Here is a 21,568-nt window from a genome sequence, read left to right on the forward strand (position 1 = left end):
AATAGATAAATAGATAAAGAGAATAGATTAAGTTTATTATTGCATTACATTATGGTTGCCCTTAATTGTCTTTGGAAAGTAAAAGCTGTCTTACCTTTAACCTTTATGTATCTTGCCAGCTTTTTCTGTCTTGTCATAAATGGTGAAAATACAAAGTTTTTGACAACAAATCTTCAAACTGTACTGCGTTGTACACCAAAGATAATTATATTTTACAAATTCAATATAATGTTATGTTGAATCAAATAACTTCTTTGGTTGAATGTGTTCAGACAGGAAGGCAAACTGGGTTGTACAGGACAGTCAGGTGCTTAACAGTTGAGAACAGTTGAGAAACCACATGGTACAACACTGTATGGTCTTACATAAAAGGCTGTTTCTTACATAAAAGGCTATTTTGGGGATAATTTTCAGTTCAACTAAAAAAAAATGGTACCAGTTTGTTCCCCATGTCACGAGGATTCAGAATATATATAGTTTTAGGGCTACATATTATAGTTTGGGTGGGGTGGAATTAGAATTGACCACTTTATACTTTTTGTACTCAGGCTTTCTTGATGACATCATCAGGATGGGAGGGGGGATTGGAATTCTGACCACTTTCTAATTGTTGTACTCAGGCTTTCTTGATGACATCATCAGGATTGGGGGAAGTGGAATTAGAATTCTGAACGCTTTATACTTTTTGTACTCAGGCTTTCTTGATGACATCCTCAGGATGGGGGAGGGGGGTGGAATTAGAATTCTGACCACTTTATACTTTTTGTACCCAGGCTTTCTTGATGACATCAAGTAACCATAAAAGATAAATAGATAAGGGGAATAGATTAAAGCATTGAACTATTGGTTGCCCAGAACTTTAAAAAAAATGGTACCAGTTTGTTCCCCATGTCATGAGGATTCAGAATATATATAGTTTTTCAGGCTACATATTATAGTTTGGGAGTTTATCCTGGACAGACAGACAGACAGAATTAGCCCTTTATGTATATAGATTACAGAATTCAGCTTTAACCCTCTGGGGCCGGTGCCATTTACTAAATTATAAATAACTTTTTAATGATATGAGATAGAAACTTACTTTTTTTGCTGAAAAGTTAACTCCCCGGACTTTCGATTCACCGTTGGCCATCTTTGTACTCCTCATAGAAGCTGTGTGATGACGAGTGCAGTGTGTGTCCAGTCGGAATTGGTTCACAGTCACATGGTTTTCCAAAATCCAATCCTAGGGCAGATTTACCTCACATGATAAACCCAAGATCGTTTTCAGGAGTGATATCTTACTAGTTGGCCCATTTGAATAGCCCCCTACCTCCTCCAATGTGCCTTGCACCATTACGCACAGCGAAAGTAAAACCAGACGGAGCAGACAGACAGCCTCGCATTACAATCTCACATGCTCAAACAAAGAGTGTGTAACTATCAGGATTGCTCCACTAGTTTGCATTTTAATGTTACTAGATTACTCTGTGGCTCTCTGGCATAAAGCACTGTTTACCATATCATTGAGGTGAGGGAGAGGGGCCGCTTCTCAGACTGCAAGGAGCCAAAGTGTGAAATGAAAGCTGCTTGCAGAGTCAGACAGAAGATTCCAAAACACAGTAGAAATAGAAATTTGTGATGTGACCTTTGTGTAATAGCAGGCAGAAATTGCTTTGAGTTGAAGACAAACAAAACACATAGACCATTTTGTATATATTGTTCAAAATGTGCATTTCAATCAATCAATCAATCAATTTTTTTATATAGCGCCAAATCACAACAAACAGTTGCCCCAAGGCACTTTATATTGCAAGGCAAGGCCATACAATAATTATGTAAGGATCTGGTTAGACACCATGTTTCTAAGATTTGTGGGGCCAAGTACAATAACTTCAGTTTTATCTGAGTTTAAGCAGGAAATTAGAGGTCATCCATGTCTTTATGTCTGTAAGACAATCCTGCAGTTTAGCTAATTGGTGTGTGTCCTCTGGCTTCATGGATAGATAAAGCTGGGTATCATCTGCGTAACAATGAAAATTTAAGCAATACCGTCTAATAATACTGCCTAAGGGAGCATGTATAAAGTGAATAAAATTGGTCCTAGCACAGAACCTTGTGGAACTCCATAATTAACTGTAGTCTGTGAAGAAGATTCCCCATTTACATGAACAAATTGTAATCTATTAGACAAATATGATTCAAACCACCGCAGCGCAGTGCCTTTAATACCTATGGCATGCTCTAATCTCTGTAATAAAATTTTATGGTCAACAGTATCAAAAGCAGCACTGAGGTATAACAGAACAAGCACAGAGATGAGTCCACTGTCCGAGGCCATAAGAAGATCATTTGTAACCTTTACTAATGCTGTTTCTGTACTATGATGAATTCTAAAAACCTGACTGAAACTCTTCAAATAGACCATTCCTCTGCAGATGATCAGTTAGCTGTTTTACAACTACCCTTTCAAGAATTTTTGAGAGAAAAGGAAGGTTGGAGATTGGCCTATAATTAGCTAAGATAGCTGGGTCAAGTGATGGCTTTTTAAGTAATGGTTTAATTACTGCCACCTTAAAAGCCTGTGGTACATAGCCAACTAACAAAGATAGATTGATCATATTTAAGATCGAAGCATTAAATAATGGTAGGGCTTCCTTGAGCAGCCTGGTAGGAATGGGGTCTAATAAACATGTTGATGGTTTGGATGAAGTAACTAATGAAAATAACTCAGACAGAACAATCGGAGAGAAAGAGTCTAACCAAATACCGGCATCACTGAAAGCAGCCAAGATAACGATACGTCTTTGGGATGGTTATGAGTAATTTTTTCTCTAATAGTTAAAATTTTGTTAGCAAAGAAAGTCATGAAGTCATTACTAGTTAAAGTTAATGGAATACTCAGCTCAATAGAGCTCTGACTCTTTGTCAGCCTGGCTACAGTGCTGAAAAGAAACCTGGGGTTGTTCTTATTTTCTTCAATTAGTGATGAGTAGAAAGATGTCCTAGCTTTACGGAGGGCTTTTTTATAGAGCAACAGACTCTTTTTCCAGGCTAAGTGAAGATCTTCTAAATTAGTGAGACGCCATTTCCTCTCCAACTTACGGGTTATCTGCTTTAAGCTATGAGTTTGTGAGTTATACCACGGAGTCAGGCACTTCTGATTTAAAGCTCTCTTTTTCAGAGGAGCTACAGCATCCAAAGTTGTCTTCAATGAGGATGTAAAACTATTGCCGAGATACTCTATCTCACTTACAGAGTTTAGGTAGCTACTCTGCACTGTGTTGGTATATGGCATTAGAGAACATAAAGAAGGAATCATATCCTTAAACCTAGTTACAGCGCTTTCTGAAAGACTTCTAGTGTAATGAAACTTATTCCCCACTGCTGGGTAGTCCATCAGAGTAAATGTAAATGTTATTAGAAATGATCAGACAGAAGGGAGTTTTCAGGGAATACTGTTAAGTCTTCTATTTCCATACCATAAGTCAGAACAAGATCTAAGATATGATTAAAGTGGTGGGTGGACTCATTTACTTTTTGAGCAAAGCCAATAGAGTCTAATAATAGATTAAATGCAGTGTTGAGGCTGTCATTCTCAGCATCTGTGTGGATGTTAAAATCGCCCACTATAATTATCTTATCTGAGCTAAGCACTAAGTCAGACAAAAGGTCTGAAAAATTCACAGAGAAACTCACAGTAACGACCAGGTGGACGATAGATAATAACAAATAAAACTGGTTTTTGGGACTTCCAATTTGGATGGACAAGACTAAGAGTCAAGCTTTCAAATGAATTAAAGCTCTGTCTGGGTTTTTGATTAATTAATAAGCTGGAATGGAAGATTGCTGCTAATCCTCCGCCCCGGCCCGTGCTACGAGCATTCTGACAGTTAGTGTGACTCGGGGGTGTTGACTCATTTAAACTAACATATTCATCCTGCTGTAACCAGGTTTCTGTAAGGCAGAATAAATCAATATGTTGATCAATTATTATATCATTTACCAACAGGGACTTAGAAGAGAGAGACCTAATGTTTAATAGACCACATTTAACTGTTTTAGTCTGTGGTGCAGTTGAAGGTGCTATATTATTTTTTCTTTTTGAATTTTTATGCTTAAATAGATTTTTGCTGGTTATTGGTAGTCTGGGAGCAGGCACTGTCTCTACGGGGATGGGGTAATGAGGGGATGGCAGGGGGAGAGAAGCTGCAGAGAGGTGTGTAAGACTACAACTCTGCTTCCTGGTCCCAACCCTGGATAGTCACGGTTTGGAGGATTTAAGAAAATTGGCCAGATTTCTAGAAATGAGAGCTGCTAGAAATGAGAGCTGCTCATTTGTGTTTATTGTTCGAACTTTTTTGTTATACAGTCTTTCACACAAGACCTCAAATTACTTTTATAAAGTGTCAAAACAGTTGTATATTATAGTTTGCTGTCTGTTTTGAATAAATGTGTGTGGAAAATTATTTTCCACTTAGTTTTTCCTTTGTTATTTCTGATTGTAAACCTTTATTACACTTATAAAACACAACCAAAGCATATATATTATGAAAGATCAGGGTGTCCTGAAAAAAAGAGACATAAAACTTGATTGTGGGATGCAGGGAGAACTGTTAACAGCAATAATAAAACATTTATGCCAGGCGAGTGAACTGTCCAAAAAATGCCCTTGGACCCCAGAGGGTTAATTATTCTAGCTATAAATCTTAGACAAATCTCTTCTCTTTATCTATGTATCTATTACAGTAATTTAATGCTTTAATATATTCTATTTATCTATGATTTAATCTATTGTCTATCTATTTATCTATTACAGAATTAGGCTTTAATCATTATTGATAGAAATCTCAGACAAAAAGAACTTTGACTTTAATTCTTTATGGTTATTGGGCAACCAATAATTTAATGCTTTAATCTATTCTCTTTATCTATTTATCTATTACAGAATTCATCTTTAATCATTACTAGAATTCTTAGCAAAAAAGAACGTTCACTTTAATGTGTGTGTAATGCTTTAATCTAGTGTGTGTGATGCTTTAATCTAGTGTGTGTGTGTGTGTGTGTGTGTGTGTGTGTGTGTGTGTGTGTGTGTGTGTGTGTGTGTGTGTGTGTGTGTGTGTGTGTGTGTGTGTGCGTGTGTTTTCACGCACGTGCGCTTTCAACACAAGGTCCCCAAAGATGTCCGCCTTGGTGCCCCCAGTCACCATATCAAGTTTGCACCATACCACATTTTTGCATTAAGCCCTGTACTTGAATATTATGCATTTGGATACACTTCAGTGGCCAATAGATTGACTATTGACACAGTTACTTCATATAACTGCACCTTTCTGTGATCAATTTTCTCTTTCCTCTGAAGAAAAGAACACGGGAGAAACTTGTGAATGTACTGTCTTTGTGTGGACAAGAAGTGGGGCTGACAAAAAATCCTTCGGTAAGATGCAGTTCATTCGGGCAAAGTCAGTGGTGTGTGTGGTGCCTAGTGTCATGCTTTAAAAAATACAGTGTCCTGTCATCTTTTATTCTTTCTGTGGTTGCTTCTTTTCTTTTTCTCTCTATAGGTTATTTTCTCCAGCTGTGGTGAGCTGGACCTCATGGAACACCAGCCCAGCCTGGTGTCCTCCGAGGATGGGACCCGGGAACCAGACAACATGGATGACACCACCTCAGAGCAGCAGTTCAGAGTCTTTCAGGACTTTGACTTCTTGGATGTGGAGCTTGAAGATGGAGAGGTGAGAAGCCAGACGTCATGGTTTCAGAATACTAGCTGAGCAAATTCGTCATTTTCTCGCTGTCTTTGGCAGTAGATACAACATGAAAATATTTCATCAGACTTGTAAAACAAAAGCAGCAGATGTCAGCAGTGCATTATTGGCATATGCATTTCACATCTGTTGGTGAGTACTGTCTGCTCTGATTAATTAAGTTTTTTCCTTGTTTTTTGTCTGCTAACTAGGAGCTTCAGGTAACTTTAGCCCTGTTGTCGTTGCTTGGTGTGTTCTTTAAATGAGTGGAAAATTCTTTGTAGTGATGTAGCAACCTGATAGAAAAGTGTAACAAATATAGAGTTGGAGATATAAGTTTCCATACAGCCTGGCTAAAATCATTCAAACTCAAACTCAAAATTATTAAAATAAAATTTTCCTGCACAGCATATTATCAATGCATGTTTGCTAGATGTCTATTTTATTTCCATATATATAAAGATATTTAACAGTAATAGTTACAAGATAAATTTGTCAGTTTTTCTTGACTATGTCAGATTTGAAGGGTGTAAAGCTTTGTTAGGCTTACAGGCACAGAGTGACTGGACACAACTGCAGGACTCACGGACACAAGCGTTGGAGTAGGATAAAAGGCTTTATCTTGAAAATAGGCACAGGTTCAACAGTCGGTGAAGTAGAGGTACAGGCAGGGGCAAAACAATGGTGTGGTCAAAAACAGGCAGAGTTCATTGGCATGGACAGACAATGCAATCAAAGCTGAGGCAAAAGCGAGGTCACAAAAACGAGGAAAAATCATACACAGCTCGTCAGATCAAAAACAAAACTAGAGCTCGGATACTGAGGTTGGGATGAGGGCTGAAATGCAGGGTGACAAGCACAACGACTGGCGGAGAGCATAAGGCAAGCAGGGTTTAAATCCACAAATGGAAATTAGGGAAACTAGACACAGGTTTGGAGAACATTCTGGAAGGGGGTTGTGGCAAACAGAAGGGACAGGACACACCCACACCAAACCCTGAACACCAGACAAGAGAGTGCAGTAAGACAAAAGCAAAGTGAACAGGGCCTAACTCAAAGGTGAACCTAAAACCACCGCGACCTAAACAAAATGCCAAAACCACTGATGAACAAAACCCAAGTTCTAATAAATAAGAAATAAAATAAAGAAGCCCTAATGTGAAAGAACAAAGAATTAACCAGAAAACAAATGTAAGTACTGAAAGGAGATCAACAACAAAAATAAAGGCTCAGATTAAACTAGAATGGAACTCCCAAGTGCCAAAAGTACAATAAACAGATAATTCAACATATGATAAAAACAAAAACAGGTGGTTCAACTAATGATTACACAATGGGAAAAAACAAAGGCTGGACACAAAGTAAAACGGAACATGACTCATGACTAAAGTATGGTATCCAGAAAATGTATCATAAACACAAAACAAAACCACTGACCTCCATATAACAAACAGAAGATCAAAGACAGAGGCTCAAAGACTGGGGACATGGACCCAGAAGAGAGACAAAACCAAAATAAAAAGCCAGATACGGGGCAGATCATGACAAAGGATAGTCAACAGTTTTTATACATGAAACTGAATTTGTTTGGGAACGTGTAATGCACGGACCCACAACAGGGGGCGCAAAAGAACGGTCAATAGATAATCCAATAAATACAATTTATTGCGGCAAAAGTGCACAACAGGTCAAATACTGCTTTTAGACAGTCAATCACACGATACAATAAGTGACGTGTGGGCAGGCCCGAGGGTAGGAGACGCCTATCCAGAGAAGAGCCGGGGCCCACAAGGTTCCGCCGCCAACGAAGACCTGCAGTATACTGAGGCCGCCAAGTCCCGAGTCCCCAGGTGGCCTCTGCTTCCAGCTGTCAGATTCAGTACTGCTGGCAGGAACAAAACAGGTTAAGGGTGGGTGTGTGGACACCCAGTAAGCAGTCAGCAACAATAAGTTCTTACTGTAGTAGGGTGGGAAAACACCTCCACCACCTACACAGGAAACACAGTTCGTGTAGAGCCTGAAAAGTACTACTTAGCCGGTTTGGATTGAGGGGTGAAGACGTCACTCCTCCATTAACCACAAACCCAGCTCCCAGCCAGCAGTAGTAGACAGGAACTCCTGCAACACTCAGAAAAAGAGAACGTGCGTACGGCACAGTCAAACGGCTGAGAGGTTACCTGAGAGGTAAGCTGATATCTCGGCAGAGATGTGGTGTCTCCTCCAGTCTTTTATGGGATGGGATGGTGATGAGATGATTACTGACAGCTGTTAGTCCTGGCTCTTGGGTGGTGACTGTGCCCTCTGGTGCCTGAAACCCGACAACAGGCAGGGCACCCTCTGGCGTTGGCCAGCAGTACCTCCTCTTTGGGTGGCCCACACAACAGAATTGGTCTTTAAATACCACTGAAATTTGAAATTACTTTTAAAAACTTCTACAAGTAAATGCCATCATTCTAGGTTACTCTGGGAAGCTTTGACTGTATTTACTGGCCTACCAATAGATGCTGTGCATTCTTGAATTTAAGAGCAGGAAAGAATTGAATTAACCCAAGGCATCCAGAGAACAATATTGAGTTTCCACAAGGTCCTAATGAGCCATCTCAAAAAGGTTCATGACGCCTGGAGCAAATGTGCATTCTGTAATACAAAAATATAGAAAGTTTTGATTCATACAGACTATATCATTGATTATGGAGGCACATATTAATATCCCAGAATTAACAAACATTCATTTTAACACTTCGACCGAACCACTGGATCACAACTAAGGAATTGATGGAGTTGGAGGCATCAGATGCAGATGTATGTAAAAGTTTGGGCACCCCTGATGATTTCCATGATTTTCCTTTATAAATCATTGGTTGTTTGGATCAGCAATTTCAGTTAAATCTATCATAAAGCAGACAAACAGTGATAATTGAGAAGTTAAGTGAAGTTTATAGGATTTACAGAAGTGTGAATAATACTTTAAACAAAATTAGGCAGGTGCATAAATTTGGGCACCCCAACAGAAAAAATACATCTACATATGTATATTTTTCATGTGGTGCAAATCAAGGAATATTTGTGGATCACCCTCTGTGCATTTGTCTCATTAAAATGAGACAAATTTAACTCCATAGGAAGTTAGTGGAAGTTAGTGTGCAAGCTAATGTCCGCAAAATGTCTTGTAAATGACTCCAGAGGTGTTATCAGGTTACAAAAACTGCGATTTCAGCTTTAGAAGTGTTTATTTCTCACTAGCTTTTACATAACATACATGAAATGAAGCTGTTAGCAATTAGCTACACCAGGAAGTGATGACGCCATGTTAACATTGCCAAAATGTCTTGTAAATAAGCTCAGAGTGTTATGTGTCGGACGCAGCTCGGAGAACCGACCAGCGTTTGAAGGACCCAGTATGAAATAAGCAGAGCACGGTACAAAGGCTAACTGAATTTAATACATAACAGTGATAATATAATAACAAAAAGGTGCGGCCTGGCGTGGTGCGCTCCCAGCAGCGCTAACGGTCCGGAGCCAGAAGCTGTTTCGGACCCAAGGACCCCGCCGACACCCCCCAGGTGGCCGCAACAACCGAGTCTGTGAAAGAAGGAACCATTATGTGAGTCCACACTCTACACACAGAACACTTAAAGGTGTACAAACAGCAAACACTTCCTGGCTTGATTACTGATCAGCTTCCCAACCTGCAGGCATGGAACATCCCGTTCACAAAACTCCACTGCAGTGGAAGCTGATACATGACTAACAAACAGCTCAATACAATAAGGTGTGAGGGACACCACATTTACTGACTGTATAACTGTTAGTCACAAAATCTAAACGTACCTCAGGAAGTGTGCTGACGAGCGTGAGACCTCACCCCCTCCTCTTTCACAGACTGTGCATCAAACCTGGACGTTCTCAGCATCCGCTGTTGATGAGATGGCTCCCGAGACGACGATCTCACCCGTCTGGTCACAAGGTCGAGTCTCTGGCAAATACACACTGTGCACTCCAGTCTTAAATGCCAACATGTTCCAATCCATCCAGATGCACCACAGCTGTGAGTCCTGACGAGTCGCAGGTGATCAGGGTGAGGTCCTGACAGCCTCAGCAACACAGCCACTCAGTCCCAAACGCAAGCCACCTGGGAGGAAACCAAAAGACAAACAAACCGGCAGCCAGGCCCCCCCAGCCATATAACACAGAGGAGTTATTAGTTTCCAAAAACAGTGTTTTGGTTTTAGAAGTGTTTTTTTCTCACTAGCTTTTACATAATATATGAGATTCATGTAAATAAACACACAAAATGAAGCAGTTTTGAAGAGACCAGTGACTGATGGCACGGTGCAGCTCTACTCTGATTGGCTGTCACCCACGTCACTCAAAAACAAACGGATCTGACTGAAACAGAATGTGACTTTTTAACCTCTTAAAATACATCAAGGTTAGCCATCTTTGAACTTGTTCAAGGTCCATGTCCCAAGAATGGTCCCTGTGAATTTCAAGAGTCTGGCAATAAATAATAAGACTATACTAATAGTAACGAAAAGCCTTCACAATACCCGATGGACATATTTGATGGCCTTGGGTAAAAATAAAATCTTTCACTTTCTAGAATCTTCCATGCTGTTTAAAGATGCATTCATCTTGGTATATGTAAACTATTGACCCACTAAAAACCTGACATAGTGAAGATAGAAATCTGTCTTAAAACTATTATTTTTGAATACATTCAGAGAGAAATTGTAATTACAACTGACTGAACACACATGTTGTTTGAAGAAAAATGGAATATATGCAGTCAGGTATGAAAGGTTTTAGCCAAGGTCTGTAACATATGTCCACAACTGTATGTGCATGTTCTCCAGTAAACCATGTTCATTCTCTAATTTTTATGTAATTTTAGGATGCATTTATCTTCTGTGCTGAAGTTGATGGCATTTTTGTAGATTTGCATTTGTTAATCGAGACAGTTCACATTCATGCTTACAACAGAAGTATGGCCTTGTGCCATATCATTTTTTAACCAAAACCTGAAAAACATAAGTGGAACTTTATAATTTTCTCCATGTCAATTCTAATCATCTGACACATGAAAAAAATGCTGACCACATGAATCATTGAATGATCATGAAAGTGGTAAGATTTACATTTAAAGGAAATTGATAAGTCATCCAAGGAGCCCAAATCTCAGTGGCATGGATCATGGTCATTATAGTCAAGTCACTTTATTTATACATTACATTTAAAAACAACAGAAGTAGATAATACAGCATAACATGCTATGTAGAAGGAGCAAAGATTTTAAAAGGAATTACATGAAGAGGTAAAATAAAATGAATTTAAATCATGGTAAAAATAAGAAAATAAGTATACAAACAGAAAAATAACTATAAGCTATAAAAAAAAAAATCTACAGTGAGTCTTGTTTATTTGATCTGTTGATGTGGAGTGTCAGTGTAAACCAGCTGACATCTCCACAGGGAAGAATCATTTTTGGATCTCTTACAACAAAGCAGCTAGACTCTGGAGACTGAACCTGTAAATATTTTGCAAGCAATAAAGCCCAATAAACTCAAATGCAACCTTTTCCATCCCCTTGCTATTTTGATCAAGCCGCTTGAGGGTGCATTTTGTCAAACCCAGTTTCTCCTCTGTCTTTCAGAAGGTGAAAACTTGCCAAGAAAGTGCTGCTCTCCTTGAACCCGCACTGCATGGTTTTCTGTGTTTACAATACATCTGTGTGCACGTGTTACTGTGAGGGGAACAAAAGGCTACCTCTGTCTAGTAATCCCCAAATATTCTCTGCTGCAGGGAGAAACAAAGGACAGTTTTAACTGGGGTGTGCGCAGACACTCCGTTGAGAATCTGGACCAGAGTAACCTTCGGCCCTCGCATCAGAACCAGTTGTCTAGTAGCATGCCCAGCCTGAGCCAGATCACACACGAAGACTCAGATGAATCTTCTGAGGAAGATTCCCTCACTGCCAGCCAGTTACTCTCCCACTCACAACTTGTAAGTCCACTTGGCTATACATAATAATATTGTTTAATTAGACTTGAAGATCTTCTGTTGCAGCTGTGTTGTGATGTTGATTTTTACAAGAATCCTAATGACAAATATAAAATTCTTATTGTTTTATGAAATATATTTAAGAGGCCGTATTGTGGAATAATTGTTAACTCAGCCACATGTGTGCAGCCAGTACACTCTGAGTGCCGGTCCCAAGCCCAGATAAATGAGTAGGGTTGCATCAGGAAGGGCATCTGGCATTACCGGGTGTCCGCAGAAATTGGGCTACTGCTGGGTGAAGAAGAAGAAGAGGAAGAGAACATGTCCAGAAACAGTGGGAGAAGAGGAAAACTGGAAGGGTGGAAGTGAGAGTCTGAAATTTGAATAGTGGCAGTATGACTGGTAAAGGCAGAGAGCTGGCTGACATGATGGAGAGGAGAATGGTTGACATATTGTGTGTGCAAGAGACCAAGTGAAGGGAAGTAAGAACATAGGTGGTGGGTTCAAGTTATTGTGTCATGGTGTGGACAGGAAGAGAAATGCTGTTGGGGTCATTTTAAAGGAAGAGTATGTTAAGAGTGTGCTGGCGGTTAAGCGAGTGCCTGGAAAGTGAAGGGGTGATGATGAATGGCATGACCCACTGGTAGGTTGCGAGATGAAAGTGAAAGAAAATTTCTGGAGTGAGTTAGATGAGGTGGAACAAAAGACCACTTCTGTGATTGGAGCAGACTTCAGTGGGCATGTTGGTGAAGGGAACAGAGGTGATGAGGAAGCAATGGATAGATACAGTATCAAGGGCAAGAATGTGGAACGGCAGATGATAGTAGATTTGGCAAAAAAAGGATGGAAATGGCTGTCGTGGATACCTACTTTAAGAAAATGGAGGAGCACAGGGTGACATATAAGCGTTGACGAAGGTGCACAGGAGGTGGTCTGCATTCTTTGTAGGAGATGCAAGCTAAAACATGGTGGCAGGGTAGAGTGTAGCTAAACAGCATTGGATGGTGGTTTGTAAGATGACTTTAGAAGTGAAGAAGAGGAAGAGACTGAGAGCTCAACAAACGATCAGATGGTGGAAGCTGAAGGAGGAAATGTACAAAATTCAGAGAGTAGGTGAAAGAGGCACTGATTAGAGATAATGTCATTTTGGACAACTGGAAATGTACTGGAGATGTGGTGAGGGAGACAGCTAGGTAGATGCTGGATGTGACATTTGGACAGTGGAAGGAAGGAAAGGAGGCTTGATGGAGAAAAGAAGATGGAAGTATAAGGAGAAATAGGTTGGCAAAAAAAGAATTGGGACAGTCAGAGAGATGAAGAAAGTAGACAGGTGTACAAGGATATGGGTCATTCCATGTCAATTCAACGAATATTTGAGGGGCCTCACGCAATATGTCTCATATTTTCTTTAAATTTTAATCAAATATTCATTGACTATTCAGAACAACATTCTGAAGTTTGAGGCCTGTAGGCCAAGTAGTTTCTGAGATATGGCCAATTTAGTGTGCATGGGGTCTGCCGATTTTTTAGGCAAAAATTATGGCCATCATTTCTGGAGCCATGTTCAAGGTAGAATATCTCAGCAAATAATGGACTTAGAGGCCTGAAATTTTCTGTGGCAGTCGTCATGGACACCCAGACTTGGACTATAGTCATACAGCAGACATTGACACTAAACTGTGAAGTTTATGTATGCTCAAACTTTGGAAAATATTACATTGACTATTAGGAGCATCCATGTTTGAGACACTGAAGCATACCATTACACTCAAAGAAACCTTTCCATTTCTTGGCTCCTTAATGCCAGCTATACTGGCAATGAAATATGTAAATGTGGCATATCTGTGGTAAACAGCTATTGTGGGAGAAACCTCTGAAATCTGAAAAAACATTTTGTGGTTGAATTTTATTAGAAGAAAAGCTCATATGGGCAGTAAATAAAACTCTTCAAACTGATTCCATTTTGAAGGTATTGATATCTACTTTATGTGTTATAAATATGGTCTTCTTTATGAAACTCCTTCCTGGTTAATTTAAGTATCCAATTATGGCTAATTTGTGCAATTGCGAATGTATTTCTAGTGCTGAAATGACAATTTCATTTTAACTGTGTGCAAACACTGCATTCATATGATTCATGGCACACCCCAGAATGCTTGCACATAGATCTGCCAGGGGGATTCCCCAAGGTTTCCACGGTTACTAGGCTTATATCCACCTGCATGATGAGCAATGCAGTGACTGGGGTACTGCATGTCTGGACATGTTCAAAGCTGCTGCTGTCAGTCTGGTTGGAGTAAGAATGGCTGCACATCTTCCGCCCTGTTCTTTTTGGTCTGATGAAAGTGAATGTCATCACACTTCTTTCTGCAGGTGAATATTTTGATGATCTATATTTCAAATTTCTTTAAATAGACCAATAAACACTGAATGCAGTTTTTTTTGTTGTTTTTTTTTTGTTTTTTTTGGTATTGATTAGTCTTGTCAGAGTCAAGTAAAAAGTAAAGTAACTCCCTTCAGCTGCTCCCTTGTTTGCACTCGGGGTCGCCACAGCAAATCCAAGGTGGATCTGCATGTTGAATTGGCACAGGTTTTACGCCGGATGCCCTTCCTGACACTACTCCACTTCACATGGAGAAATGTGGCAGGGGTGGGATTTGAACCGGGAACCTTCTGCACTGAAACCAAGCGCAGTAACCACTTGGCCACCATGCTTTGGAATAACACTTAGGAAACAAGGGGTCAAGCCAATTACAGACTTAGATGATACAAGAGAACTTCTGCTTTGCAGAACAGGCACATCACACATCACACTCATGCAGGTGGATATAAGCCTAGTAACCGTGGAAACCTTGGGGAATCCCCCTGGCAGATCTATGTGCAAGCATTCTGGGGTGTGCCATGAATCATATGAATGCAGTGTGTGCACACAATTAAAATGAAATTGTCATTTCAGCACTAGAAATACATTCATGAGTGCACAAATTAGCCATAATTGGATGCTTAAATTAACCAGGAAGGAGTTTCATAAAGAAGGCCATATTTATAAAACATAAAGTGGATATCAGTACCTTAAAAATGGAATCAGTTTGAAGAGTTTTATTTACTGCTCACATGAGCTTTTCTTCTAATAAAATTTAACCACAAAATATATATATTTTTTTTTTCCAGATTTCAGAGGTTTCTCCCACAATAACTGTTTACCATAGATATGCCAAATCTGGGTGTCCATGACAACTGGCACAGAAAATTTCAGGCCTCTAAGTCCATTATTTGCTGAGATATTCTACCTTAAACATGGCTCCAGAAATGATGGCCATCATTCTTGCCTAAAAACACCAGACCCCGTGCACTAAATTGGCCATATCTCAGAAACTACTTGGTCTACAGGCCTCAAACGTCAGAGTTGTTGTTCTGAATAGCCTGAGAATATTTGATTAAAATTTGAAGAAAATCTGAGACAAAGTGCGTGAGGCCCTCGTTGAATTGACATGGTATGACCCATAAGTGGTGTAAGATGAAAAGGAGAAGTGGCAAATGCAAACGAAAATGGTCTATAGTGAGCTGTACATGGAGTTAAACACTAAGGAAGGAGAAGAGGACTTGTACCGATTGGCCAGACGAAGGGACAGAGTTGGAAAGGATGTCCAGCAGGTTAGGGTGATAAAGGATGCAGATGGTAATGTGCTGACAAACAAGGAGAGTGTGTTGAGAAGTTGGAGGGAATATTTTGAGGAGCTGATGAATGAAGAAAATGAGAGGGAAAAGACTTGATGGTGTGGAGAGAGTAAATCAGGAAATGCAAAAGATTAGTAAGGAAGAAGTGAGGACAGCTTTGAAGGCAATTGGTCCAGATGACATTCTAGTGGAAGCATAGAAATGTTTGGAACAGTTTACAGTGACTTTCCTAACCCGACTGTTTAATAGAATCTTGGAAAGTGAGAGGTTGCCTGAGGAGTGGAGAAGAAGTGTGCTGGTTCTGATTTTTAACAATAATGTGCAGAACTGCAGGTACTTCTGCAGGTACTGCAGTTCTGCAGTACCTGCAGTTCTGCAAAAAGTTGATCAGCCATAGCATGAAGTTATGCGGAAGAATTGTAGAGGCTAGGCTTGGAATACAGGTGAAGATCTGTGAGCAGCAATATGGATTCATGCCAAGAAAGAGCATCAAAGATACAATGTTTGCTCTGAGAGTGCTGATGTAGAAGTATAGAGAAGGCCAGAAGGAGTTATATTGTGTGTTAGTGGATTTAGTGAAAGCTTATGTCAGGGGGCAAGAGGAGAGTTGTGGTATTGTATGAGGAGATCTGGAGTGGCAGAGAAGTGAGGGTGGTGCAGGATCAAAATGCATAGATAGATGGGTCAAAATGCATAGATCACTGCCATCTACTGGATGGCAGTGGGAATGACGCCCGGTTATATCACATGGTTGTCGACCTGAATCACAACTTAACAAACAGACTTTTCAGTTTTGCAAATGCCTTTTCTTTTTTTTCTTTTTTTTTTTTACAAATGAAAAAAAAGACATATTTACAAAAGCACATTTATTTGTAAACACTAGGGGTGAAACGATACACAAAAATCACAGTTCGATACGCACCTCGGTTGTGAGGTCATGGTTCGGTTCATTTTCGGTGCAGTATGGGAACAAAATGCAAAACCTAAATTTGCTTGTTGTTTAAACCAACAATTTATTGTAACATTATACAAACAGGAAAATAAAATAATTGCAAAGTAATGCCTGGTAATAAGTTAAGTAAACGTTCTCAAATAAACAACAAATATGTCAACTGATGCTGTCAGTTGATTTCCTGAAAGGTGCGCTACTCATGCGGTATGAATTCACACACACACACACACAGTGTAAATATAAGGTCTTACCTGTGTGTTTTAGTGAAGAAAAGTTGCTCTGCAGCACTTTGCACCGTCAGATCAGTTAGCAGAGTGGAGTCTTCTTCCCCCTCCTTCCCCACCACCGGTTCTCTGTCTTGGTGCACTAAGTCAAAAAAGTCACAGCGCCTCAATAACGTCTCATTTACCACAAGCTCCATGCAATCCTGGCTGCACACGCGATGAAATCTCAAGAAAAGTTATGAAATTACTCAGTTCTCCGTGGGGAGCAGGGACACCATGTGTGCATGCTGGATGACATGCGCGTCAATATTTACATGTAACACTTCAGGTACTTACTTAACGTACGTATTTAATTAAAAGTTAAAAAATCTTTCTGTCTAACATCTTTCTGTGTAAATATCTCATGTTACAACATGGAGACCTGCAGCTTATAGACAAGTGTGACTTATTTATGTACAATTTCTTTTTTCTTTTTAAAATTGGTGGGTGCGGCTAATATTTAGGTGGGGTCTATAGTCCAGAAATTACGGTAAACACACACAATGTGAACTTGCCCGTGCACAGCCCTGTACCGAACCGAGGCTTACCCATAATCCCTTTTGGGCATCTGTGTGTGTTAATGTTCAAAACTTCAGAATTAGTGCGATATTTTCACTTTGTACAAATGACAGAGTTGACATTTATGTAGTTATTCTATCCAGATTAATTTGATTTATAAATCAAAACCATAAGTCAAACCTGCTTTCCTTTTCAAAATGTCTGCCACACAGCTGGACCACTGTATGCTGTGAAGGATAATGACTCTTCCGTATAGCAGTTGCCAGGGCGCACAAAGACAGAAGTGCCAACTCATTGGTTGTCTTAGATTTGTGATCGTCTTTAATTCTACCAGAATGGTGGTGTTTAAGCTTAAAATCGGCTTGTCAGTAGCTGAGAGCGTACTGGAGACAATACTGAAAGTTAGCAGTTAGCTGTAGCTTACGATCATTTTTTTTAGTGGTTTATCGGTTTAGCATCATAAAAGCTAACTTTTCAGTTAGCTGATTAATGGTTATGGAAGCTAACGTTTTGGTTAGCTGTGCCCACCATTGTGCAGGATATGTACAAGGACAGTGTGACAGCAGTGAGATGCATGGTAGGAATGACAGATTCATTCAAGGTGGAAGTGGGATTACATCAAGGATTGGCTCTGAGTCTGTCCTTGTTTGCAGTGGTGATGGACAGGTTGATAGATGAGACAGGAGTCTCCTTGGACTATGTTTTCAGATGACATTGTGATATGTGGTGGGAGTCGATACCATGTTGAAACTAGCCTAGAGACACGGAGATATGCTCTGGAAAGAAGGGGAATGAAAGACAGTGGGAGCAAAACTTAGTACATGTGTTTGAACGAAAGGGAGCTTGGTGGAATGTTGCGGTTACAAGGAATAGAGATGGTTAAGGTAGATGAATTTGAAAACTTGGGGTCAGCTATCAAATACCTATAGACTTTACTGTAAAGCACTGTGCAAAACACTCAAACAGTATTGCATCTCTGACAATTAAAATTAATTTTGTCTATAATTAATACTGCTAAATTGCCACGTCTAACATCTACCCTTTGCAGGCCCAGCAGATGGTAAGGTAAAACCTCTACAACTGATATAACTGCTTTACTACCATCAACATGTGAATGCACCATAAGGACATTCAGAGGACAGACAGCTTCACTGCCTCTGACACACACACAGACAGTTGAAGAGAGACACGATGAATGTACAGAACAAGCTGAAAAGAAAAATAAAGGTGGTGATGATTATTATGATGACAATACTAATTTAAAAAAATGAAAATATTCTTCATTAGACTACCAGTTTTCCAAGTAATATAGTTGCTGGTCGTCCTTCCTCTGAATGTGGTCTGTCTGAACTTTTTCCGCTGGTGTGACAGCTGTCTGCGGGACTATGCAGTGGCAGTAATTTGCCCAATCTCATCACATCCTTAGGTTGTTGTCAAATTCAGTATCTCATGATCGTAATGGCTGATTGACATGAAATTTGTTGTGCACAATTATGTTTTTGAGGGATTAAGACATTTCTGATTTTAAAGATCTGGTTGTTGGCAGCATAGTGGCTTAGTGGTTAGCACTGTTGCCTCAAAGCAAGAAGGTCATGGGTTCAATTCCCACCTGTGGCCTTTCTGTGTGGAAGTTTGCATGTTCTCCCTGTGTTTGCGTGGGTTCCCTCTGGGTGCTCTGGCTTCCTCCCACATCCAAAGACATGCAGGTTAGGTGGACTGGAAACTTTAAATTGTCCGTAGGTGTGCATGCAGATGTGAATGTGTTTGTTTATCTATATGTGGCCCTGCGATAGACTGGCATCCTTTTCAGGGTGTACCTCATGCCCTATAACTGCTGGGATAGGCTCTAACCCTCTGTGACCCTTAATTGGAGTAAGCAGTTGAAGATGAGTGAGTGAGTGAGATCCTGTTGTTTGTACCATAATGTCAACCTTCAAACAAATTGTTTATTTTTTTGTTTTACTAATTCATCAGATTTGCAAACTACTATGTTTTATTTCTTGTATCTACTTGAATTGTGTGAAACATTTCTTTGCCACTATAACTTTACACATTTAGCTTTTACAGCTATTATGCTATATCACAAACAATGGTCATTAAGTATCTTAGCAGAGGTTTGTGAAAACTGGAATCGCTGTCAACTCCGTGACAATCTTTTTCATAGAGTTTGCAGTCACTGTACAATCCTCTGTGGTTTCAGGCAGTCAAACAATATTTTCAGTCCAATGTCTTCTGCTGTGCTGAGTTCACTGAGTGACACAGACTGACACTGACTTTGTTTTTCTGCAGGTTGTCAACTTTTCTCCAGCAGCCGACATCAATAACATGGATTCTCCTTCTACCTTTGCTGAGACAACTTCAGCTGACTCATCCCCTCTGAACACCAAAAATCCAAGTTTTGAGGTCCAACTGCCAGGGAACTTGAAGCAGCGGGTGAATAAGGGATTTCGGGTGTCTGAGATACTGGGAAATAAGAATTCCTGTCACAGTTCTATGCTTGAGTTCTCTACTAACTTTGCTAAATAGAAGTATTATATTGCATTCTTTCTTGTGTGGTATCTTGGACAATATATGTGCTTCATGGATCCAGCACTTTCAGTATTTCTTGACTTTTCTAGATTTTCTCTAAAGTAGAGCATGATTTGGTCTTCCCTATACATTTCATTAATTGCATGCAATAGTATAGATGAATGAACTAAAACCTGCAAGGCAATATTCTTTAACGCTTTGGCTAAGGGATAGTGTATGTCTTAATTTAATGGTGGCAGAGTTTGTCCCAGTATGTTTGGGGGTTGGGGGGACCTTGCAACCAATGGTGGTGGCTGGGGAAGCTTTCTTTTCATGGCTTTTTGTTCAGGGCAATGTGTATACCTGCTGCTGCTTCTGGGTTGGTGGCTGTAAGAAACAACTAAAAACTCTGAGCATGTGGGATGTGGAGAAAGGTTTACACATTGCCTGCCCCAACTTTTAAGTGTGCATGACCAAATTATGGACAATGAAATAATTTTGTAATCTGTTTAATTGACAATTTTTGCACACAAATTGACTAAAAGATAAAGAAAAGAAAACACCACAAGGAGTGCCCATAGCGTCCCATGCCAAGGTTAGTGTGCACTTTTTACCCCAAGTTTTAATTGTTAATAATTGAGAGCAATAGAGGGGGAAAATGCAAACATACAATGCCAATGCAAACATGCAATGCACGCTGTTCAGGGCCCCTTCACACATAGTATGAATGTGGTCGAACTGCGCATGAAGTGTGAATAAAGCAGGAATCCTATGCAATATGTGTAAAATCGTAAATGGACTGCATTTATATAGCGCTTTTCCATCTGCATAAGATGCTCAACGCACTTTACAATAATGCCTCACATTCACCTCGATGTTAGGGGTGAATGTGCATGTTAGTTTAGCCCAAAGTCATATACAGGTGATCAAATTTGTCAAGGTACAAGTGCAAAAAATTTATTAAAACAAAAAAGCAGGCTCAGAGGTCACAAGAAGAAAATGTGATTTAAAACCAGGAGATCATAATTGGAAGACATAAACAAATAAATGACGTACCAGCAGGTTAAGGAAAATAATTTTAGAAATTTTATTTTTTGTATTTGAAATGGCAGAAACAAATTAAAGTGTGTGAAATACCAAGTGTTCCAGTACTTTTGAAGGGCACTGTATATTACAAATTACAAATTTTGTTTTGGTTTTTTGCACATTTTCCAACTTTTTCTGATTTGAAGTTGTACCATAGCCCAGAAACATGAAAATTTCTTGTTAATATTTTGGGATCCATACAAGTACCTCCTGCGTAGTGTGAGCCAGAACCCTGTCTGTGATACTTAAATATTAATCAAAATATTCAATATCAAAAATCACAGCTGCCTCCAACACCTCGTACACCTGTTGATGCAACTATTTGCCCACACCAGCAGCTGAAAGACAGAGTGTGTGCTGTGAGAGTCCATCGAACCCTCCCATGACAGGTGTTGGCCAAATTCCAGCTGACACACATGAACATCTAACACCACTCGTTTGGCACCTAGAAAATGTGTGGCTATTCACGCTATTAGCATGATAACAGTCAGCAGACGATCACTGTTGAGCTGGATGTGAAATACAGTATGTCTAAGTTCCCCACGAGTATGGCTTTGAAAATAGACAGTGACACGATGGTGTGTGCACTGAACTGACTGGGGGTGTGTGCACCGGCAGGGGCAGCTGAGGAGCTCTGTACTTCTGGACGTCATGGCTAGGGAACACATTCCATGTTTGGATGGACATGAACTAAGAACTGTCCACTGTGACGCAAGTGTGTCTGCTTGCTATCCTCACATGGGCATACATAAAAACATATATCGCTGTTGCAATGGGCTGCAGCGAGTGAGCACACACCATGCACATTGAGAGGCTACCCCAGGTGAAACGGATTG

The 21,568-nt window shown here is 40.0% G+C and overlaps 1 protein-coding gene across 1 annotated transcript in view; it reads left to right on the forward strand.

Moving 5' to 3' along the window:
- Nucleotides 1-21,568, forward strand: part of frya (furry homolog a (Drosophila)) — a 260,590-nt gene that overhangs the window by 222,396 nt on the left and 16,626 nt on the right. The window contains exons 49-52 of the mRNA XM_034168395.1: nt 5,342-5,416; nt 5,544-5,714; nt 11,529-11,729; nt 19,428-19,571. Coding sequence (XP_034024286.1) covers nt 5,342-5,416; nt 5,544-5,714; nt 11,529-11,729; nt 19,428-19,571 — 591 coding nt within the window. The remainder of the gene's footprint in view (nt 1-5,341; nt 5,417-5,543; nt 5,715-11,528; nt 11,730-19,427; nt 19,572-21,568) is intronic.

Source organism: Thalassophryne amazonica, chromosome 4 (assembly GCF_902500255.1).
Source record: "Thalassophryne amazonica chromosome 4, fThaAma1.1, whole genome shotgun sequence".
Lineage (NCBI taxonomy): Eukaryota > Metazoa > Chordata > Actinopteri > Batrachoidiformes > Batrachoididae > Thalassophryne > Thalassophryne amazonica.